The sequence below is a fragment of the Panthera tigris genome, chromosome C2 (assembly GCF_018350195.1).
Source record: "Panthera tigris isolate Pti1 chromosome C2, P.tigris_Pti1_mat1.1, whole genome shotgun sequence".
Taxonomy (NCBI): Eukaryota; Metazoa; Chordata; class Mammalia; order Carnivora; family Felidae; genus Panthera; species Panthera tigris.
In genome coordinates, this window is record NC_056668.1 from 129112661 (window position 1) to 129137560 (window position 24900).

The following is a 24900-nucleotide window of genomic DNA, read 5'->3' on the forward strand; positions in this document are numbered from 1 at the left end:
AAAACAGTTTCTTGACCAGCATATATACTGGGCTTCATTTTTTGCTCAACATTTCAGATAACACTCGTAAATGAAACCAATAGACCAATAAAACATTATTTATGTTAAAAAATATATTCTTTTCCCTCTGAATTGTTCTCTTTAAATAACAAATGCTTCAGGGCACCTGGGTGGCTCAGTCGGTTAAGCATCTGACCTCAGCTCAGGTCATGATCTCGTGCGTTCGAGCCCTGCGTGGGCTCTGTGCATACAGCTCTGAGTCTGGAGCCTGCTTCAGATTCTGTGTCTCCTCCTCTCTCTGACCCTCCCATGCTCATTCTCATGCTCTGTCTCTCAATAATAAATAAATGTTAAAAAAATTTTTTTTAAATAACAAATGCTATCCACATTTAGAACTAAAATAAAGTAACTTTGTGCTAAAACTTATGCTGGATAAATGTTACGTATGAAAGCTGATTCCAATAACTTATTTTCAGTTAGATAATTATATCCAACAGCTTGAATAACTATTATTTTAGAAATGGGCTTAACTACGTGAAGTCAGCTCCTAATTTTTTATTAACTGAAAATCATTTATATCCCTATTTATATATTTTTGACTTTCCAAATGTAACAGCAATATTATCATGACCAGATATGTATACAGTGTTTCTATTGTTACTTTGTTATAATAAAAAAGCAAAGCAACACTACAGAACAGAGAAGGGAGATACTCTTATTCTGATTTTATGAAAGAGGAAAGTAATGTTCTGAAAACCTGTAACTTATGTTTGGGGTTAATAAATGATAAAACTAGGGGTGCTTGGGTGGCTCAGTCAGTTAAGTATTTGATTCTTGATTTTAGCTCAGGTCATGATTTCACATGATTTCACTCACAGTTTGTGAGTTTGAGCCCCACAGGGGGCTCTGCACTGACAGTGTGGAGCCTGCTTAGGATATTCATATTCTCTCTCTCTCTCTCTCTCTCTCTCTCTCCTTTCCCCAGTCTCTCCCCCCATGCCCAAAATAAATGAATAAACTTAAAACAAAATAAAACTAGGCTCAGATGTAGGTTAAACAGTTCAACCTTCAGTATTTTCACTATCGTAGCCATTCAGAAAGCCTATCTAGTGATTCTTTATATTGCATATGCCACTCACACAAATCAGCACGAACGCATTTATGCTCAAGCTCTAAAGAACTGAATTTTGGTCTCATTTTCACATAGACACACAAGACTGTTATGTTCTGCTACACCTGATGCCTTATGTTTGGAAGTTCTGGAAATTCATAAGAAACCTGTTTAACAAGATATTTATATTACTTTCTCTGTATAAAGAAATAGCTACCATAAGCGAAAAGATGCTTAAAAGCAAAGCATCTCAGTGTGGTTAACAAAAACTGTGAGACCAAGTCAACTTTTATAGTTGACTTAACCACTGCACATTACATCCTAGAGAGAAGAGTGTATTACTGAAATTAGGTTCTACTGATTATATATACTACATGCTGAGGAATCAGACCTGACCTGATTTGAGGAGCTAATATTGAAATTTAAGTACATACAGTAAGTTTAATTTAAAAATATGAAACTTATGGGGTGCCTGTGTGGCTCAGTCGGTTGAGCAACTGACTTTGGCTCAGGTCATGATCTCACAGCTTGTGGGTTTGAGCTCTGCATCAGGCTCTGTGCTGTCAGTTTGGAGACTGGAGCCTGCTTCGGATTCTGTGTCTCCCTCTCTCTCAGTCTCTCTCAAATCAGTCTCTCTCAAAAATAAATAAACATTAAAAAAATGTTTTTTAATAAGTAAATATATATATTTATACGTGAATATATATATATATAATATATATATTATATATATATATTCGCAAAACTTATTACCAAAACACTGGTCTGGCTAGCTCTGAATAAAAATGCTAAACAAGAAGAGCACCTTTACTTTTATAGCTATAAAATAAAATTCAGAGGGGTGCCTGGGTCACTCAGTTGTTAAGCATCTGACTTTGGCTCAGGTCATGATCTCACAGTTTGTGAGCTCAAGCCCCACTTTGGGTACAAATGAGCCCTACTTCTCTCCTTCTTTCTCTGCCCCTCCTGGGACTCTCTCTCTCTGTCCCTCACACAATTGCACGCACGTGCTTTCCCTCAAAAAATAAAGTTAAAATAAAAGTAAAATTCAGAGAAGGAAGAAAAAGAGATAACATATGGATAAAGAAGTATAGGAACTGAAAACATGGAAGAAAACTTAAGAGTGAAATTTTACATTCAATTTAATATAAAATACCTAAGTAAAAACCTAATCACAGATTCTTAAAACTATGAATTAAGAAAAACTTATATAAAAATATGAATCAATTAGGTGACATTTCTTCGTATGTGCAATCAGAAATACTGGACTACCATCTCTGTGAACAGGAACAACGAACGTAAGCCTGGGACATACAGAAGTGCTAGAAGTTTGGACGCAGATTTTATTTTTACCTCTTTTTGTGCAATGCCCATTCTATCCCTCCAGTGCATCAACACAAGATCTACTTTTTCTTTGGCAAATTTTTCAACTTCCTTAGCAGCTTTCCCAGCTAGTCTTTGCCATTCTGGAACTTTATTAAATTTTCCATACTGATCCTGTAAAACAATGTTAAAATCCATTACAGTCCTGTTTGTAAATTTATTTTTAAAATCTAAGTAAAGCTGAGTCACACTATTTGTTTTACATGATAAAATACATACTGGATGTTGGGGGCTCAGTGAAGAAACAAAGTGAAAATTTCTACAATAAATTACACTTTTGTCCAAGAAATCTTAACTTTTCTGCTTAAGTTTCAAGATGATTCCTATGTGAGGGGTGGTGGGATGTGAATGGGAGATGGGTGCAAATAGAAAAATGGGATGAGGAAAGGAAAAGAACACATACAAGACATTATTACAACAGTGTATCTTGCAAGATGTTTAAGTAAATTTTCTCAGAGATAGCCCCACCTTAATAATAAAGATAGCTTTTGTAAGAAAAAAGTCCTACCTAAGTTAATTTTTTCACTGTTGGCCCCTTTCACCAACAACATTTATCAATCACATATTACGTGCAAAATATCACATTATACATTTGAAACTTTAAAAAAAAATCCATTCCTGAATGTGGCAATAAGCTGAGTGAAGGGAAACAAAACATACAAGATTACTACTATTCATAATATTAGACTGCGGTGACAGTTTTACAACTCTATAAATATAAAAAAAAATTACTGAATTGTATACTTATAACAAGAGAATATTATGGGATGTAAATTTTACCTTAATAAAGTGGTTAATGATACAAAAAGAGTACTATTATTCAATTCCGTGAATTCTTAGTTTATCTCTAAAAATTTTATTGTGTTTCAGAGAAGAGTGTTCTTTTCAACCTGAAAAGACACTTAGGACAATCATATTTACCATTGCTATTTTCACATTATCTCTAACATGCATGCGATCAGCATCCTTCTCAGGAACTGGATCTGAGCTGTCCAAGTATGCCAGCAAGCCTGGCGGCTAAAAGTAAACAAAAACAAAACATAAAATCCATTTGCAAAACAACCACACAAAAGAAAATTTAGCTTCCAAACTCAAATAAATACTATCATTTAAGCTATTGAGGTTAGCATTTATTATGTGACAACTTCTACAATAAACATCTTTTAAATAAAAAACAGACTAAAAAAATTCTTTAACAGTATAAATAAACTTACTCAATTAAATTTTATTGGACAAGAATGCATAAATCTTCTTGGTCATTCAACAGACTTACCAAAATGCGTTTCAACAGGTTTGTCGCAGTTACGTTATCAGCTGTCCAGAGTCCCACTAAATGTCTACTTAGCTGTCTGAAAAAAGCAGACGTTGAGAAAGGTTTGCTGCTTTATCTCAGCTAGAATAGAAAGGAATTTTTAAGAACAAAATATCATATAAGCAATATGGCTACAGGAAAAAAAAATCATTCTGATGTTAATATTTAAAGTTAGTACTTCAATGTGGAGAGGTGAATCAGACAGTAATTCAAAATGTTGCTAATGTTTTAGAATTTTCTCCAATCAAAATGCTTCCTTGATCAACTCCCTGATTTTCAATGGACCTGAACATGAAGTAGGTTCTTACCTCATTTAAAGACAGGGACAATAAATAAAGCAATTAGACTGGATGATACAATTAGTTTGCATAGTAAGTCCCAAAACAGTGATCATGTAGCATTCTGGCATTCCTTGGAAATCTCAACATGAGCAAAAGTTAGTAACTATGTTCTAATATAACCTTTTTAGCAAGGTCAGGGATAGAAAATATTTTCAGTTTTGGAGCCTAGACAAAGACTCAAAGCATTCAGAGCAAATTATTCTACTCTTGCCACTTTAATTTTTTTACGTTTATTTTTGAGAGAGACACAGAGCACAAGTGGGGGAGGGGCAGAGAGGGACAGACACAGAATCCAAGCAGGCTCCAGGCTCTGAGCTGTCGTCAGCACAGAGCCCGACGTGGGGCTCAAACTCAGGAGCTGTGAGCTAATGACCTGAGCCAAAGTCAGACACTTAACTGACTGAGCCACCCAGGCACCCTTAATCATGCCACCTTCGAGGTAAAAACATATTTTGGTTCAAAGTGGAAATCTAAGATCCATGTTGACTTATGACTTAATCATTTATTAATCTTAACCCTCATGATAACATCTGTCTCCTAATGAGGCTAAAAAGCTCCTCATAAGCAGAAAATATATTTCATGGTTGACCCTTCTGTGCTTCCGCAGGGATTCAAATTGCCATGTGCTTCAAGAATAGGCATGAAACCTGTGAGTGAAATAACCAAACCTACAGACATATGTATTTATAATAGGTTACATTCCCAGAAGAAAAAAGCTTAAAAACCCAAACTGCACTTTGTTACGTTACCAAAAGAAATGAACACCACTAAAACGTTCATTTCTGGGGCACCTGTGGGCTCAGTTAAGTGTCTGACATTTTGTTTCAGCTCAGGTTACGCATGATCTTGTGATCATGGGATCGAGTCATGTCAGGCTCTGTGCTGACAGTGTGGAGCCTGCTTGGGATTCATTCATTCATTCTCTCTCTCTCTCTCTCTCTCCCTCTCCCCCCCTTTCTCTCGCCCCTTCCCTGTTCATGCTCTCTCAAAAAGAAATAAACTTAAAAAAAAAAAACAAACAAACCTGTTCATTTCTGCGCCTATTTGGAAATTACTAATGAAGTAATTACACTTATTTTTTCCTTCACTTGCATCAGGTAGGTATCATTATCAGTGATTCCTTAAACAAGGCTTTAATCAGGGATAAACAGGATAACATTTTATAATAGCAAAGATATAATAAAAAATAAAGCAATGCAAATAACAAGTGGTATCTATATTATAAATTGATAGCTTTTCATTAGTGTAACTGATCACAGTAGGGAATGTAATTGATTAATAAGAGGAACACAAGAAGCAAACATCTAACACAGGGGTTTAATAGAATAAGACATCAAATAGTGTCTATTTTAATGAAAGATGGTATCTAGCAACGCTAAAAAGGCAATATGCCAAGGAAATAATCTTTCTTTTAGATCTTTTTGTCCTCTCAGCCCTAAAAGACTACTTTTGGGGCTAACATTTATAAGTTGAGGGATGCAGACAGCTTCTTATAATACTAACAGCAGAAAACTACTGGCAAGGGAGCATACCAAAGCATCCAATAACTGAATATAGGTGACAAAAAAGGCAAATTTATGGTATCATAAAGTAAACCTAAGTGAAAATTTATGCTATCATTTAAAAAGTCAAAAAGAACATAATCAAAAACATCTTTTTTTAAACTAATGAATCATGAGTCATAATATAGTATGCTAAGGTTATCTGAAGAGTCACACATCAGGAATCATAAAGAAAGATTAAAAGGGATGGAATTCACATGGCCTGGAATAAATGAATAGGTTTATATGCTTCCTTATATTTAAATGATTATTATAAAAAAAGAATTTGCCAAAGTGGAAACTGTTTAACTCCAATAGATTTAGGATAGGCCTACATTAGGCTGATTAGATAATGTTTTCTTTATTCTTTAAAAAACATTTTTTAATGTTTATTTTTGACAGAGAGAGAGAGAGAGAAACAGACAGACTGTGAGCCAGGGGAGGGGCAGAGAGAGAGGGAGACACAGAATACAAAGGAGAACCGTGAGATCATGACCTGAGCTGAAGTCAGATGCCTAACTGAAGGAGCCACCCAGGAGCCCCACTGTTTTCTTTATTCTTTTTTTTTTTTTCCAACGTTTATTTTATTTTTTGGGACAGAGAGAGACAGAGCATGAATGGGGGAGGGACAGAGAGAGAGGGAGACACAGAATCGGAAACAGGCTCCAGGCTCTGAGCCATCAGCCCAGAGCCTGACGCGGGGCTCGAACTCACGTACCGTGAGATCGTGACCTGGCTGAAGTCAGACGCTTAACCGACTGCGCCACCCAGGCGCCCGTTTTATTCTTAAAGTAGAGTACCTAACCAAAGATATTTACAAATTGACATCATGGCCAGAAGGAAATACAAAGAGAAAAGGCCTGGATATGTGGTTCTAGTTCCATAAGCTTCTAGGCACTATTTTTCATATTCTACTCCCTTGACTATGGGCCCTTGACTATGGGTCCCTCCCAAGTTATCCAGGGGCAGGGACAATGATCATCTGGGCACAATCTTTCTATAAGGGAAGGAAAAGGAGAACTAGGTGAATCAAAAGATAATGAATCATTCGTGTAATCCAAATACTTATTCAGTCTGTTTTATGTAATATCTGAATCCATTTTCTAAGCAGCAAGTTAATTTACAGCAAATTAAATTTAACCTACCTATTTGTAAGCATCCTCTGATCTGAGCTTATTGTAAACATCGCAGTATGCAAGTGTCGAGGTAAGGCACCTTCACTTAGGGCAAGCTCCTGCATTTTTGTAGCAATTTCTTTGTCACCTTCCTTTGGAAAAAGGGTGAGATGATCCCTAAAGCAGCAATCTAGAACAAGCTATCCTAATTTTATAAAACTAATTTTACATCTCTAAGTAAAATTATACAGTATACAACGTAATAAAAATTTTAAATGCAACTTTACCCAAAAACAACACAGGTGATACAAGTAATTTAAAAAATATTATTTGACTGTGGTGTGAGGTTTTAAATGTTTACAAGTACATTTATCCAATAAATTATGCTTTGCTTAATTTAACATTAAAGTTAGGTTCATTCTCTGAGTATTTATCAGCCCATGAAAGGGAAATGCAACTCAGGGAAATCAGCAATTCCTACCAAAGGCATCTACAAACCAGGCTTGCTTTTATTATTAACAATACATACATTTTCATGGTGAACACAGTTATTTTTTTTTTTAAAGAATGATTGATAATTGGGGTAGTTCTTTTTATTCTTAGATTTTACTTTGCTTATATGGGCTCATTTTGGCAACAGAGTATGACAGGACAGGACTACTGATCAAAGGTAATCACAGAACTATGAATTAAGTAAGCAGTGTGATATTTAAGACAATCTGTTGAAAAGCATGAATGCTCACAATGTTAGTGAAAAAAAGTACAAGTATATAGTACAACTGAGTATGCAGTATGTATACAAATATTCACATAGTGTGAATATATATGTACATGTATCATTCTGACAGCACTATCAATACAAATATATACAGTGCATGGTTTGTATATGTACACATATAATTCTGAATACTACAGTCTGAGAGAAAACTTACCAAAATGCTAAGAGTAGTTACCTCAGGATGATAAAAATACAAACGATTTATTTGTTCCTTGAATTTTTTCTATAAACTCCAATGTTTCTTCAAAAATCATATATTGCTTTACAACCAGAAAAAATAATTTAAGATACTTGCCAGGATTTCAGTGTAAATAAAGAAGGTGTTCCTTACATAGATACCTCCAGCTCCAGTCACTGGCTATGAAACGGACATGTGTAGCTTATATTGAAGCCCTAAGTCCACATTTTGGTTATACATGGCCCTCAATAAGTATTTCTGAATGAATGGCAACATATTGGTGGATGGGGGTCAGGAACACACTTTTGTTTGGTCTCGTGGTCTTAACCGTCCTTGGCTATTGTCAGCTCTGTGAGAGATACTTACTTTGGAAACAACCCATTAACTAGAGGAAGAAAATCAGCCTTTATATACCCACTAAAAATGAAAACAACCTTTGATGTATAACACCTATATAGAATTTTTTAACATCTACTTAGAGGTATACTAGTTATGTGCATTTTATTTAGCAACATGTTATATTTATGAGTTACAATCACTGAGAGTTTTTGATAAAAGGGGCACTCTTACATTTTATCCAAACCACTACTATGACGACAAAAAAGTAAGAATTCAAAGCCACTTAAACTGATGTTATTGTAAACATCAGTATGCAAGTTGATATTCATAGCCATGATTTTGTTTACTAAAAAACACAGAAAGCTAAAGAAATTATCTTGGGGAAACAATATCTTGTGTCTGTCCAATAACATAAACTAACCTCTAGAGCTCACTTACAAATGCACTTTAGCCTGAGGAACTTATATTTGTTACCATTCTTATTTAACACCACTTTGCTATGAACTAACTCCATTAACAGATTTCCATGTAACCTCAGTACCTAAAGATTTCAGTAGCATCAATACCATCATCTCCCATGCCCCCCAAAAAAAGAGCAAGAGAGGGAGAATGCTAACTTTTAATTCTCTTAAACAAACACAACACAAATAATATAGGAACAAGAAAGATTTATTTGCCCTAAACCCACTTACCTCAGAACTTTCAAACTCTTAGTTTAATATTGAGGATTGTTTCTGTAGTTTAAAACTAACTTCTGAATAAAGATTTAAAATTACTTTTCTTACCCAGAAAAAGTGCATGTTTCCCATAACAGGCTGAAAGGTAATTTTGTCAGCTTCAATGAAAACAGCCAATCAACATTCAAGTAAGTTTCAAAGTTCCAAGCTGTTCTCACCTCTATTATTGCCTTCATAACCAATCCAGCTCCCTTGATAATTGCCATGGAAGGATGCTTTAACATGGGGAGAAAAAAGAATCACAGAATGAAAGAATTTCATTCCAACATGGCTAGCTGTTGCTTTTAAGGAGGATATACAATTTTATTCAAGGTATAAGTCATAAAATTAGTAAAGGATACATCTGAAAGTCAGATCACAGTTTGGTTAAAAATTTTAGGTATCCTTACAACATAGCTTTAAAGAAAATCAAAGCATCAGCAGGAAACAGCTGGTACTTATTTGAATAATTATACTTATTTGAATAAATATCAAATGTAATGATACACACTGACATTATACAAATTAATATGAAATAAAAATATAAGTATATAGAAACACATCACATATACGTAATACTGTAATATATGAAATAACAATGTTTTCAGCTCTTTATGAACAGCTCTACTAAAACTCATCCTATTATTTGGTAATTTATAAAGAAAAGGGTACTCTGGGCCTATCATAGAAAAAAATGCATTTCTCACTCCTGAGATGGAAAAGATGGGCAACAGGGTCAAAACAGTGGTCAAAAGCCATTGATAGAGCTCTACATGAAACACCAAGAAATCTGTAGAATTTAAATATCCTTAATAGGATAACATACTAGGCTGTGTTCGCTTATCAACATTATTACAGAAGCACACATCCATTATTTTAAAACCAAACTCTAAGTGGGTCTCTCTTAGAGTAGCTGTTAGCTGATAAAGAAGATAACAAACTCTCTCACCTGAAAGAGTTTGAAGAGGGTTCTTCCATTGGATGCTACCATCTCTAAGAGCATATCAAACTGCTGTCCTTCTGTTGTCTCACTATATGGAGCACAGAGGGCAAAAGTAAGGAAGTCCAAGAGTGAACTAATAACTAGGGCACCAGTCCCATGATCCTGAAACAAGTAACATATTACCATGACTTAGGGCAGAATTTCAAGCAAAACAGTAGTAACATGCTTCTGCTAGTCTATATGTTAAAAGTATTCCTCAACATGAGGTTTAAAGTTTGACTAAGGAGTATTTGTTTTACTAATGCAATAAATCCACTGCTTACCATATTTCAAAAGGAAAATAATTAAAATTTGGTCCAATTTCAAGAGAATAACCAAGACTCCTCAAACACGTATAATAAAGGTTAACATGTATAGAATTCATATAAAAAGTAATCTTTGACAAAACTTATAAAACCCTGAAAATTTGTTCCTTCGAAATGTTACAGACTGCCCATCTCCAAAACTGTTACCAGTGACTGAAGAGTAAGGATGTCACTAATTTTTAAGAGCAGCTTATTTCATAATGACATTATTAAAGAACAAAAAACCCTGGAATATCACTGCAAAAATCTAAAGTCTTTGCAACTCTTTTCAGATGAATGGATACAGTCCTAAAACAGAGTATTTTACTATTAGTGAGTGACCAAGCTGACCAAACTGTGTATGACCAACTGACCAAAGCTGGGAGCTCCAATTAAATAAAAACTGTCCAGGTCACCTGGGTGGCTGAATCAGTTAAGCGTACGACTCTTGATTTGGCTCAGGTCATGATCTCACGGTTCATGGGTTCAAGCCCCCTGCTTGGGGGCTCTCTCTCTCTCTCCCTCTCGGCCACTCCCATGCATGCACTCTCTCTCCCTCTCTCTCAAAATAAAAAAAAATAAAAAAAAAAAAACTGTCCAAACTGCACTTCTGAAATACCTTTCAATAATGTATGGTATTTCTCATTAAGACAAATTTAATTACAACTTACCACATGGGAATTAAATTTCTCTAGTAAGTTTTCCAGAAACTTCTTTGAAGAGAGAAGAGAAGCTTTGTTCAGCTGTTCTTGCCTTAAGTCATAGTCATCATGCATGGGCTATTGATTAAAAACAGTGATAATTCATGAGCAACCCATATGCTGGCATCACACGGAAGTCATTTATAGAGAGTATTCATTAAATACTAAAAAAAATTAAAAACCATAGCCTTTAAGGTTGAAGGCAGAAAGGAAACTCGTGATAAGACAAACAGGCAAAAGTGATGATTTCCCCCAGGGTCTGATGAGGCTTTGCAGATAATGAATCCGAGTATCTGTAGCGAGTACTATATAAGGCACACTCTCAAAAGTCCAGGTCTCCTCCTTAAAGGCATATGACATCCATTTCTTCTCCCCCAATTTTATAATTTAAATTTGAAATGGTAAAACTTAGCATTTATTTACCTATATTTTTAAACAGCATTTAAAAGCAGGTACTAAACGAGCAGCAAATACTTCTTTGTCCCTTTGACTGGTGGAATAAAGGAGAATGGAAAACGGATTCTAACATGAAGGTTAGGAGTAAAGATCCAATCCTAACTTTGCTACTGACTACAGCTGACCTTAGGCAAGGTTAATTGCTATAACTCCAAGTTTCCCTTTCCTCAGTCATCAAGTAGGATTAATGGCACTCAGCTCACAGGACTACTATGAAGCTTAAATGAGATAATTCATGTAAGATACACAGCCAAAACCTAATATGTAATGAAAGCTCAAGGTGTTTCACACTACCACAGTTTATTTTCTAGGTATCCCACTAACTCTTTTAATGGAGTTACCCGGAGTAGTAAAGATAGTAAAATTCACTTTGAAGAATAAATGTAAGACTTTATGTAAGTGATTACTTAGGTTTATTCTATACCACTGAGCTTGCCTACAGCACTTTATATGAAACATAAAAGTCCCACTACTATATACAACATTGAAGTTAATCAGGAACTTCAAGTTACACTGAACAATTCATTGCTTCTCCTCCCAAAGAAACTGTCACCAAGTTAGACCTTTGCCCTCAGCCTTCAAATGTGCCTTCTTTAGCCCCAACCTACTCCATCTTATTTCTTACATATTTAGTCTGCCTCTAACCTTACCTCTAATGCAGTCTCCACATACCATCAATCAGCTTTCAGAGGTCCAAACCTAATGTTATACTCCGCTGCTGAAAAACCTTTCAGGTTGTTCCTTACTAAAGAATATAAATCTAGCTTCTTTGATATAAAAGGCTTTTGATAACTGTCTCTGCAATACATCTCTAACTTTAACTCCTAATCCCACATACCTCCATACATGCTTTATGACCCAGCCATTTCAATTATGCGCTTCATCCTAAACATGCCTTTGTATATGCTATCCCGTTTCTCAGGAAAGCCGCTCACAGAGGGAAAATACCTGTCTATCCTTTAAGATTGAGTTCAAGTGTAACACCTTCCAGAAAGAGTGGCCTAGAATCTTTTATCTTTTCCTCACCACAAAACCAAAACTGAGTGCTGCTTTTTAGGGATCAGGTAACCTCTACTACGTTAGACTATACATACAAGCCTACCTTACTAGACTGTTAGCCATTTCAAGAAAGGAAGGAATTCTATTTCTAGTAGATAGCACAGTGCCAGTTTATAAGATATGCTAAAAAAAAAAAAAAAACACAAAAAAACAAACACACACACACACACACACACACAAAACCCACAAAAAAAAAAATCACATTTATTTGAATAAATAAATGGCTATGAGAACAATCCAGGAAATCTAGGTTTGTGGAAATTTAAACCATCAATCAACTTAAGAAAAACCAGTAAAATGACATTAAGTAGATGGATTTTAAAAAATACTACTTACACACATGAGGGCACAGAGCATATCAACAGCTGCATGGATTACTCCATTGTTGCTCCTCTTGAGTGCTTTTACTACCTTCACTCCTAGACGTTCCCGAAACCTTGTGGAACAACAACAAAAAACCCCCAAGCATATAACAGCAGTATCAGAGCATTACTTTATCATTAAAATGTGACATAATAAGTCTTTGTAAGTTTCTATTGCATTCAGCAAGTACATATTTTATTTTGAGAGAGAAAGAGAGAGAGTGGGGAAGGGGCAGGGAGAGTATCCCAAGCAGGCTCCGTGATGTTAGCACAGAGCCTGATGCAGGGATTGATCCCACTAACCATGAAATCATGACCTGAGCCAAGCTCAAGAGTCAGATGCTCAACCAACTGAGCCACCCAGGCACCCCAGCAAGTATATATTTATTTTTTTAAGTTTATTTATTTATTTTGAGAGAGAGTGTGAGCGGGGGAGGGGCAGAGAGAGAGGGAGAGAGAGAATCTCAAGTAGGTTCTGCACTGTCAGCACATAGTCCGATGCAGGGCTTAAACTCACAAACCACCAGATCAAGACCTGAGCCTAAATCAAGAGTTGGATGCTTAACCAGCTAAACCACCCCGGTGCCCTAGGTACTTATTTTAAATTCCACTTCCAGAACACATCCACTCCCGTAAGTTTTGTTCTTTGCGGGGGGAAGATTTTTTGTTTTAACTAATTAAAACTAAAATGGATTTCACTTCCTGTTCAAATTCACTAAAATAAGAGTCAGTAATATTACAGGTATGTATGAGAACAATATCCACCCCCTTTAGTACCACTGCCCTTTCCTTTTTAATTTCTCATGATTAAAAACTACCATACCATCATATGAAAAAGTTTCAGGTTTAGACAGATATAAAGACACAAACTTGATCATTTGCTATTTTGACTTGTTCGTATACTCTATAAGAAGTTCAAAGCAACTTACTTTGGAAGCTGAGTGAAGGCCAGAAAACCAGCTTTGGAAGCTACAAGCCTCCTCACAGCCTGGAACTGACTCTCAAGTTCTGCATTTGAAGCAACAACATCTCCCTCTTGAGACAATAATGCTGTTATGGCATTATTGATCAGTTTTTCTTTGTTTTCTGAGAAGAGACCCTAGGTAAAGGAAGAATGTTTCAAAAAAGTTTCCATACCAAAAGTTAGTGACTATGAACAAATTAAAATACAATTCATCTTACATCCTGTGTTACTGCATGCAGAACTCCACTATATGAAATATTAGCGTTGAACCTGAATACAGCATCTGCAAAGTTGCCATCTGTAAGATGAAAAGGTTCAAAAAGATTTAGAGGTATGCATTCTTAACTTTTCAATTATTAAGCAGATGGACGGAAATGCAATTACACTTAAATCAATACTTACTCGGAGGTGTGGCCAAAAATCTGAGATGAAGGCTCTCTACTTCCTCATCGACAGGCATGCTGAGTAACCCCCATCGCTGACCTTTATGAGTTGGTGTCATTTTTACACAAACATCTCTGTTACCAGAGGCTCTTACTCCATCCAACAAACTTGCTAATAAGGAATCTCTAAGCAAGGTAAAAAATAAAAAGATTTTAGGACTGATAATTAAAGGGAATTTTGACTCAGAACACAGCACAGGCCCTTCAGCAGGTAACCTGTTCAGGGAGGGCACTCAAGTAGAAGAAGAAGCACGAAAGAAATGGGGCTTTACGAAAGAGCCTGGAGTGCCAGTGCTAGCTCTGCACTTTGCGGTCACATACCTTGTACAAGTTACTAAAGCGCTGTAACATTTTTGTTCTAAGATTTTTAAAAACAGTTTCACTAAGATACAACTTACAAATCAAAAATTCACCCAATTAAAATGTACAGTTTAAGAATTCTTAGTAAAGGGCACCTGGGTGGCTCAGTCGTTAAGCACCTGACTTTGGCTCAGGTCATGATCTCACAGTTCATGAGTTCAAGACCCGCATCAGGTGAGCTCAAGCCCCATTCTAAGTGAGTAAAGCCCCCCTTTGGGTAAAACAGGAGTCCTGCTTTGAGTAAAACACAAGCCCCTGTGGGATTCTCTCTCTCTGCCCCTTGCTCACTTGTGCCCTTTCTCTCTAAATAAATAAATAAATAAATAAATAAATAAAATCTTAGCAAGTTTTTTCAATTGTGCAACTATCCATCTGTGGCATACTTCCATCACCCCAAAAAGTTTTCATGTACCCATCTGCAAAAGACTCCTCAGCATCCAGGCAACTCCTTATTTTCTATCTCTGTAGTTTTGACTTTTCAAATAACTTCATCAAGAGAATGAAAAGGAAAGCTACAGGCTGGGAAAAAATATTTATAAAAGCCCTATCTGATAAAGGTCCATTATCCAAAATATACAAAGACCTCTTAAAAGTCAACAAGACCAAGAACTCAATTAAAAAATGATCCGAAGTCCTTAACAGACATGTACCCCACCAAAAACAATACACAGATGGCAAATAATCATATGAAAAGATACTCAACACATATGTCATCAGGGAAATGCAAACTGAAACAGCGAGATACCACCAGGCACTTACTAGAATGGCCAAAACTGAACACTGACAATACCAAATGCTGGTGAGGATATGGAGCAACAGGAACTCTCATTCACTGCTGATTGGAATATAAAATTCACAGCCACTTTTGAAAGACAGTTTGGCAGTTTCTTACAAAACTCAACATCCTCTTACCCTATGATGCAGTGATCATACTCCTTAGTATTTACACAAAGGATGAAAACTTACGTCCACACAAAACCAGCACTCGGATTTTTACAACAGCTTTAATGGAAGCAACAAGAGGTCCTTCAGTAAGCAAATGGATAAATAAACCATGGTATGTCCAGACAATGGATTATTAAGTGTTAAAAAGAAATGAGCTATCCAGGAATGAAAAGACATGGAGAAAATGAAAGAAGCCAATCTGAAAAGGCTACATACTGTACAATTCCAACTATGACACTATGGAAAAAGCAAAACTTTGGAGACAGTAAAACGATGAGTGGCTGTCAAGATTTAGGAGGGAGGGAGAGATGAAATTAGTGGAGCATTAGGATTTCCTCATCCAAAGTATTTTTACTGCTAGAGAGGATCTGTGGACATTTTTAGGGTGGTGAAAAGTCTGTATGATACTATAATAGTAGATAAATGTCATTATACATTTGTTCCAATTATACAATTGTAGGTTAGTCAATTTTAACGTATGTATCATTCTGGTAGGGGATGCTGGTAATGGGGGAGGCTCTGCCAGGAAGTATATGAGAAATCTCTGTACCTTCTGCTCAATTTTGCTATAAACCTCAAAGTGCTCTAAAAAATAGTCTCTTAAAAATGCAAATAAACAGAATAATATGTAGTGTTATGGGTCTTGCTCATTTTACATAAATTTTTAAGGTTCAGTCCTTTCTATTGATGAATAGTTTTCCACCATGTAGATACTCAACATGTTTGCCTATTCATTCACCAGGTAATATATATATCAATTGTTTCTAGTCTTGGCTATTAGGAGTAATGTTATCATAAACATTCAGATACAAGTTTTTATGCAGTCATATGTTTTCATTTCTCTTGAGGTAGACACCTAAGAATAGAATCATTGGGTCATATGATAACTTTATGTTTAAGAAATTGCCAAACTATTTTTCAAAAGTTTATGACTTTATGTTCTCCCACCAGCAATGTAGGAGAATCCACATGCTTGCCGACAATCAGCATTGCCAGTTTTTTCGATATTACCCATTTTACTGTATATGTAGTGGTTTTACTTTTCCTTAATGAATCATGGTCTTTTTATGTGTTTATTTACCATTCACATATTTTCCCTGGTGAGAGGTCTATCTGAATATTTTGCCTACTTATTTTTTGGGTTTTTAGTTTTTTTACTATTGAGTTAAGAGTTCTTTATATATTCTAAAAGCAAGTCTTTTGCTACCTATATGTTTTCCAAATATTTTCTCGCTGTCTGTGGCTTGCTTGTCCTTTTCTTAATGGGGTCAAAGTTTTAAATTTTAACAAAGTCTAATTAATCAGACTTTCATGAATTATGTATTTGGAACTATATCTAAAAACCTTTTCCTAGAGCACCTGGATGGTTCAGTTGGTTAAGCGTCCGACTCTTGGTTTCAGCTCAGGTCATGATCTCATGATTTGTAAGACTGAGACCTGTATTGGGCTCTGTGCTGACAGCATGGAGCCTGGTTGGGATTTTCTCTCTCGTCTCTCTGTGCCCCTCCCCCATTTGCATGCACTTGCACTTACGCCCTCTCACTCTCAAAATAAACATTTAGAAAGAACAGAAAGAAAGAAACCTTGTCCTAATCCAAAGTCACAAACTGTTTTACTTTTTGCATATAAACTTTATTGGGAATAATGGCATCTTCTTCCTAGGGATCAGGATAAAACAATGTATGTACATAAAGCACATGACAAACTGTAAATGTTGAGATCCCTTCCCTGATTAGGACATGTGCAGTTTTTTTTCCCCCCAGAAGTTCTCTTCCTTGAATTCAGGACAGGAAAAAATACCACCTTTTTGCTTAAAATGTCATTTTTGTTGAACTTAGATCAAAAGCTTTCCAAAGTAAGAAAGAGTTACTGGTCATACTACAGGAAGTGACAGGACTTCAATAAGGCTGCATTCTGAACAGTGGCAAAATGTGCCAGAACCATTTCAACTATGCTTTAAAAACAGATTCAGTCTCAACCTTTTTAAACAGCACAAAAGAACTGCCTGGAATGTAAAAGCTGCCAATACCATGACAATGGCTTAGTATATGAAGAGAGTTCTAGTCATTCACACTAGGATAGCATTCAAATTCTTTACCTCACAGGAGTTGATGAGCTATAGCATCTCACAGCTTTTCACATCAACAGCCAAGTCAGTGATATAAAAATAATCAGGCTCATTCCACTGGAAAATTAGTAACTAGACTAATGATACTAACTTACAAAAACCTAACTTAAAAGTGTATCTAAAGTAACTTGCTGCTGTTATTCAAACAAGTTAACAATGAAAAGTGAAAGGTGCTATTTTAAAATGCTTTATTTAAAAGCATAAGTTACAGAAATACACCTTATTTTCATCATTTCATTTAAAATCAAATCACCATTTTTATTTTTTAGAAATTTGAAAACGGGATCTTTATTTTTTTTTAACATTTATTCATTTTTGAGAGATGAAGAGAGACAGAGAATGAGTGGGGGAGGGGCAGAGAGAGAGAGGGAGGCACAGAATCTGAAACAGGCTCCAGGCTCTGAGCTGTCAGCACAGAGCCCGACGTGGGGCTTGAACTCACGAACCATGAGATCATGACCTGAGCCGAAGTCGGACACTTAACCGACTGAGCCACCCAGGCACCCCAGTGAATGGTCATTTTATTTTTTATTTTTATTATTATTTTTTCAACATATGAAGTTTATTGTCAAATTGGTTTCCATACAACACCCAGTGCTCATCCCAAAAGGTGCCCTCCTCAATACCCATCACCCACCCTCCCCTCCCTCCCATCCCCCATCAACCCTCAGTTTGTTCTCAGTTTTTAAGAGTCTCCTATGCTTTGGCTTTCTCCCACTCTAACCTCTTTTTTTTTTTTTTTTTTCCCCTTCCCCTCCCCCATGGGTTTCTGTTAAGTTTCTCAGGCTCCACATAAGAGTGAAAACATATGGTATCTGTCTTTCTCTGTATGGCTTATTTCACTTAGCATCACAACTCTCCAGTTCCATCCATGTTGCTACAAAGGGCCATATTTCATTCTTTCTCATTGCCATGTAGTACTCCATTGTGTATATAAACCACAATTTCTTTATCGTGAATGGTCATTTTAAATCTGCAACAAAATAATGCTGCCTTTCCTAAGTTATAGGATTTTAAAGATCTAGATCATAACTTTGTTTTTCCTCTTTGATGGAATATTTTGCCTTGCACATACTAGGATATTAAAAGCTGGATGAATTAAAAAAAAAAATACCTCTCTGTTGAAGAATATTTCCGTATTTGCCCTTTTATAAATTCAATGGTAAAAAGTTGTGGATTTTCTGAATCACAAACCAATGCAAATACCTAGTGAAAACAAAAAACAAGTTCAACAAATGGTATTTAGTTTTATGACATTTCCTTAGAACTACAGACTACCCTTTTAGCTTACAAAAGTCAGTATTTAAAAATTGTTTACAGGATCAGAATTTAAGAGCTGCTTAAAAGTCTCAAATTGTCATACCATTACTGAATAAAAAGTTTCATTCGTTGTATACTTGGAAAACAAATTTTCTAACAATCACTGTTCTAAGTACAATAAATACAATAATGTGAAGAATTAAATAGATTCTCCGTATTTTCCATTTGTTGGACATGAAAAATTACTAAAATAGAATATTATCCTATATTATCAACAGGAAGAAACCTCATTAAAGCTAATAATGTCAAACTTACTTCTCCTAAAGGCTTCAAAGTTGCAATATTGTATGTTGCTGGATCACGTTCTACTAAACATGTTTCTGTAAGTGCTAGAACTCGTTTTACAGGCTCCTTTAAACAAAATTTAAACATATTAAAAAGTTATTAAAAAAATGTCAAAATCAGATGAACAAATTATCATTTTTAATATAGAGTCTTACCGAATGTCTAGGTGATATTTTTTGGACTATGAACTCTGCTAACGATGTGATGGATTCATCAGTGCTGTATTTTCCAAAGCGAAGATTCAAATACTGCTCAAATTCTAAAGGTTCTTTTCTGATGCGCAATGAAATACCTATGTAGTTGCCAGCATGATCTATTGCACTTTTGATAATTTCTTCTCTTTGCTCTGAAGCAAATAAATGCTGCACAGATTTTAAAATTTGAAAAGTCAGGATTGAAACAACTAAAATGTGACCATTTTGAATCAATTCACAAGAAAGAGACTGAAGTAGCAATTCTAAAGAAAAAAAAAGGTAGTGGATCTTATCAAAGGTAAATAGGCAGTGCGTTATATTTGAACCACTAAATTAAAATAGCAAAGTCTGGGATACAGAACCTTGCAAATAACTAACTGAATGGAAATTATTTCATAACTTCTCAGGGTCTGGTTCCCATCATCATGTGGAAAACAGAATGCTGGGGCTTCCCAAAGTGGTCCCAGGGACCCCAGCCAAGTCCAGTAGGGGTAGTGGGTACTACGTGGGTAGGATTCCCAGTTTCAACGAAAGTAGCTCTGATTTAATGTTTTTATATAGTGGGCTTTCTTGCAAGATCACCTTGAGGAATGTTTATGTTTACAAGTCATTGGCTGATGGATATTACAAATCAACCTCCAAGAGTGTACTTTACAAAGGTAAGGATAAGGTACTGCTATCTGCATTTGAGTCCTGGAAGCCAAAAATGCTAAATGGGCTGCAAAGGACAGGGCAGGAGAGTGCCATGCAATAATAAGAACTGTCCTGTCCATATGCCAATACCTCCCCTGCTGAGTAACAGATTGAGATCACGTTTTAAAACCTGATTTTAGGGGCGCCTGGTTGGCTCAGTCGGTTGAGTGGGCAACTCTTGATCTCGGGGTTGTGAGTTCAAGTCCCACACTGGGTGCAGAGATTACTTAAAATAAACAAACAAAATCTTAAACCCTGATTTTATTCCCAGCTGCTTATAACAGTTACTATATACGCAGAAGGTACCAGATAAAGGTTTGCTAAATGAATCTGTCATGGTATCATATTTGCAGTGAATTAACTCATTTTAGCTAGCATCTTTTAAAAAGCACAGTATGCTTAGAAAATGGATGATTAAAATTAAAACTACTTGATGCCATGAAAGCAATAAAAACTGTTGGTAACTGAGGAGTATCAGATAATTCTCATCCTTAATGTTTACCTCACGCACTGTAAGGCTTAGTTGAATTACTGTGATATAGTTGTCCCGTTAAGGTCTGCAAGGCTACACTCCTGTAATTAGGTATGGTTTCCACCAAGGGGTTAATCATTACAAATTTCCACTGTCCATGGAAGAGATAAGATAAGCCTTTGGATGGCACTTCAACAACAGGCTTTAGGCTGCTCTAGGGTGGGGAAGGAACCTAATTTTCTCTTTGGGCCTAGATCTTTTGGGTCTAGACTCAAAGGTAACAAAATGTCTAGATATGTGTTCCTAGATGAAGGACACCAGAATTGTACCCATCACCCAGGCAAAGGTGAAATCCAAGATGGAAAAAGGCCTCTAACTCTGAAGAGCTGACATATTTTGTAAATCAAATAGTTCAGCACCCCTCCCCCATCATCATTCCCTTCTGCTACCCTATCCTCTTGTGTTATCGAAAAGTTCCAGGCTTGCCCTGGCTCTACTACCAAGAGAAGGATAATTTATCCATAGAACACTAAATCATAAAGTAGCTGTTCCCAGGCCACTAAGATATCTACAGAAATTTAAATTCTCAAGAGAAAGGAAACTTGAGAGTAAGCTCAACTGAGCCTTTCCTTGTGGAAACTCTCCAGTGCTCATCTTGAAGAGGTGAGATTTCATTAAGGAAGGCGAAATGTTTCTTATAAAAAAAGATGGTCATCATTTAGAGTTCAGCTTCTATTACCAATTAACAAACGGTCTGAGCATCTTAAGTGGCTTTTGCTATACCTCACAATTCACATATAATTCAAAATTTCAAGACAAAAACATGCAATGAACTCCAAATTTGAAGTTTCAATGAATACTCAGATTTCAGATTACAAACAGCTGGGGAAAGGAGTAAAGACTATAAAAATAAAAGATCTTAAATTACTTTTTCAAAGAAAGCTTAGATTCTTTCAGTTAAGACACTGATATAATGAAAATAACAACTGTAACCCCCATTTACTGAATACTAAGACAAATATTATGCTAAGCATTTCACATAAATTATCTCACAGAACCCTAAAAACAAAAACCTATGACATACATATTACTCTTGTCACTTTAGAGAGCTCCACGTTGAGATTCAAGCTCAGGTCTCTTTGATAACAAAGCACGTACTCTTTAATACCATACTTCCTTCCACAAGACACATGTGAAATGTGAAATAGAAGTGTAAAAAAACCCCGCTTTCCTTCAAATGGTTATGTCTCTTTTTAAATGACTTTTTAAAAATACTACTTACCAATCTACTAAATCCTCCATACAGTATACAAAATCCCCCTTGATAATCGGAGAGATCTACAAAGCCTTCAATATTTCTATAGTCATAGGAACAGAGGACTTTGTTGGTTGCAGGATTAATTTGGTCAAAGCCTCCAGGAGTGACTTCTAAAACAACAGGTTTTCTTGTATCACTCCAGTGGTGCTTATAGCAGTTATACCTCTAGAGAGACAAACAGTTATTACTTTTAGGTTCATATTTAAAATTACCATAAAATAAAATCACGTTTAATCTATCAGTCACTGCCAAAACAACCAGAAATCCAAATATTATAATTATTTACAGCTACTATCCAATCGGTTTTGTTTATTGAGAGTGAGAGCCAGTGTGTGAGCAGGAGTGGGGGAGGGGGCACTTAACCCCCTCACAATATTTTCACAATATTTTGTGAAACAATTTTAAGTCAGTCTTATGCAAATCTATTTTTTAAAAAAAGGAAATCCTAAAAGAATACTCTGAAATTTTTGCCGGGGAAAAAAGATTTCAACTTTTGTTGATGGATTCTTTTAATCCAACTTACATATGGAAAAAAGCTAAGTCACATTTTGGGGAAGTTACAGTATTCAATGTAAACAACCTGAGCTGGTTCAGTATACTAATACAGATTTTCTTCCTATACACATAAAAAATGCTGAAGCCTCAGTTTGACCTTACACTTTTCTATTCACACCAAAGGTATAAATCTGATCACATTAGTAAGTGAAATTCCATTTAGATAATGACATTTCTTTATAAAGTACCTACTATCAGAATGATTAGAGGGGTGCCTGGATGGGTCCGGAAGTTAAGTGTCCGACTCCTGATTTCAGCTCAAGCCATCTCAAGGTTTGAGAGATCAAGCCCTGAATTCCACTCTGCACTGACAGCAGGGATCCTGCTTAGGATTCTCTCCAACCCCCTCTCTCTCTCTGCCCCTCCCCCACTAGCATGCGCATGTACTCTCTCTCTAAATAAACATTTTTTAAAAAAATTTAAAAAGTGATTAGAATGGTTAACATCCATTTACTACCCAGTTTTATTCTTAAAAAGAAAAAGGGCTTCAGTGAGGCTGCTAACCAAAATGATATGATACAAGAGAAAATAATTCAAAATAAAGACAAAATGAGGCAAGAGAAAATAAAAATAATCAAGTGTCAGATGTGAAATGAATCTCCCCTCACCCACCCACTTCTCTACCCGACAATACAAAGAGGAACACACAGTCAGTTACATGACTCTGAAGGTAAAAGTAAATTGGATGCTCAAGAATACAACTATTTCTCGGGTGCCTGGGTGGCTCAGTCAGCTAAGCATCTGACTTCGGCTCAGGTCACGGTCTCTCAGGTCATGAGTTCGAGCCCCGTGTCAGGCTCTGTGCTGACAGCTTGGAGCCTGGAACCTGCTTCAGATTCTGTCTCCCTACCTGCCCCTCCCCCACTCACACTCTCTCTCTCAAAAATAAATAAACATTAAAAAAAATTTAAAAAGAAAATAGTACAACTATTTCTAATACTGAAATGAGAGAAATTCTCTTGTAGGTGTTTAGAAAAGCGAGAAGGGCATTAATAAACACCTCTACAACACCCCAACACTGAACCTAGCAATGAGCCTCAGTTTGGCTCAGGATCATATGACATCAAGTCCCCTTAGCACTACTACTGATCGATGACATAATGCACATTATAGTTCCATAAAAGGAATTCTGCAGAACAAAGGGCCTGCATTAACCCAAGAATATGCTCAGCACCTTGACTCTGAACTAAAGGATGGAGCAGTGCCACTCCTCTCCAGAAGAAGGGAAGCCACGAAAATGGTGGTGCTTTTCCAAACTATGCTTGTTCATGTGCCCCAACCCACTCTGCAGGACAGTCTCTATTCCTCCCAGGTGATAATCAATGGCCATAATGAGATGGGCTGATGGAAACACATCATTATCCCTCAGAATTGCAGAGGCTGAGAGAGACTCAGAGACCTAATTTAGGTATATCTCAATTGAAGGCCTGAGTGTCAAATTCAATTTATGCAAGAGTGTTCAGCAGCAGAGAATCTGGGGGAGGAGAAGGTACCATTTATTCCTGATATGAAATTAAGTGGACTGTCTTTAGAGACACTGTTTCTACCTCAAAGTTCTGAAACATACTAAGTTGCTGAAGTTAACTGATATAAAGGGAAACTTAAAACAAAATCTAAAGTTTGCTTTTGGAAGCAGCAGTTTTCCAAACAGATGAGGAATATGGAAAACTCAACTGCCAACATGAAAGAAATTGTAATTTATAGAAATGTGACTGTGGCTCATGAGGAACAAGAAACAAGCAGCTTGCCAACAGCCATTAATCTATTTTAAATGGCTCCTGAGCAGTCACTTGCTTGACTTGAGATCAGTGAAGCTTCTGGGATGCTAAAACTAGCAGAACATCCACAGAAAGAATGAGGGCTTAAAAGGCAGGGAGACGGTGCTGCCAGCTTCTCAGAATTCAATTCCTGCCTTTTACCAGAAGAGCCAGAGTTCTGAACAGTGCTATCAGTTTAGGCATTATTCTGCCCCCTTGCCCATTATAAAACCAATACCTTCTCATGGAAAGAAATTCAGTATTTCAAGGGAGTGAAAAAAAAGCATGGACTCCCATTTTCCCCCCTCAGAAGTCTCCAATTTAGTTTAAATGCCTTTGTAACATGATTACAGAATGCATGAGAAAGTTAGGAAGATTCTAATAAGCAACCGTGACTTCCCCAAAGCTGTCAGTGCACCATGCAAAGCCTTACTTGCAGCCAGATCCAGTGCAGGCACATATAATAAGACAGTTCTGATATACCCCAAACTTCTTAAAAACTTAATGCTTCTGAAATAGAAAAATCCTACACAAAACAACTGTTGCAGGTTCCAACAGGTATCATCCACAGTGTGTTGCTTACGATTGCTGTTTAGAATATTGAATAAAAAGTACCTGAGTGGTAACAGCATTGTTTTTATTGCTCCATAGTTCTGCCTGAAGACTTTTTTCCCTATCATAAGCATTAAGTCATATATCTAATTCCTCATATCTGAGTTTCCTGTTAAACTACATTCATCTATCACATAGTGCCAGACAACATTTAATGATGATTCCTTTTTTCCCT

The 24900-nt window shown here is 36.3% G+C and overlaps 1 protein-coding gene across 2 annotated transcripts in view; it reads right to left on the reverse strand.

The window, feature by feature from the left end:
- The window catches only part of DNAJC13 (DnaJ heat shock protein family (Hsp40) member C13), a 124875-nt gene that overhangs the window by 63055 nt on the left and 36920 nt on the right, over positions 1-24900 (reverse strand). For both annotated transcript variants that reach the window (XM_042956644.1, XM_007087386.2), the window contains exons 6-20: positions 21766-21966; positions 19280-19486; positions 19095-19190; positions 18634-18725; positions 14046-14212; positions 13862-13941; positions 13609-13778; positions 12654-12753; positions 10773-10880; positions 9764-9919; positions 8994-9050; positions 6834-6955; positions 3768-3843; positions 3416-3511; positions 2465-2608 (exon numbers count right to left, since the gene is read on the reverse strand). In XM_042956644.1, coding sequence (XP_042812578.1) covers positions 2465-2608; positions 3416-3511; positions 3768-3843; positions 6834-6955; positions 8994-9050; positions 9764-9919; positions 10773-10880; positions 12654-12753; positions 13609-13778; positions 13862-13941; positions 14046-14212; positions 18634-18725; positions 19095-19190; positions 19280-19486; positions 21766-21966 — 1872 coding nt within the window. The remainder of the gene's footprint in view (positions 1-2464; positions 2609-3415; positions 3512-3767; positions 3844-6833; positions 6956-8993; positions 9051-9763; positions 9920-10772; positions 10881-12653; positions 12754-13608; positions 13779-13861; positions 13942-14045; positions 14213-18633; positions 18726-19094; positions 19191-19279; positions 19487-21765; positions 21967-24900) is intronic.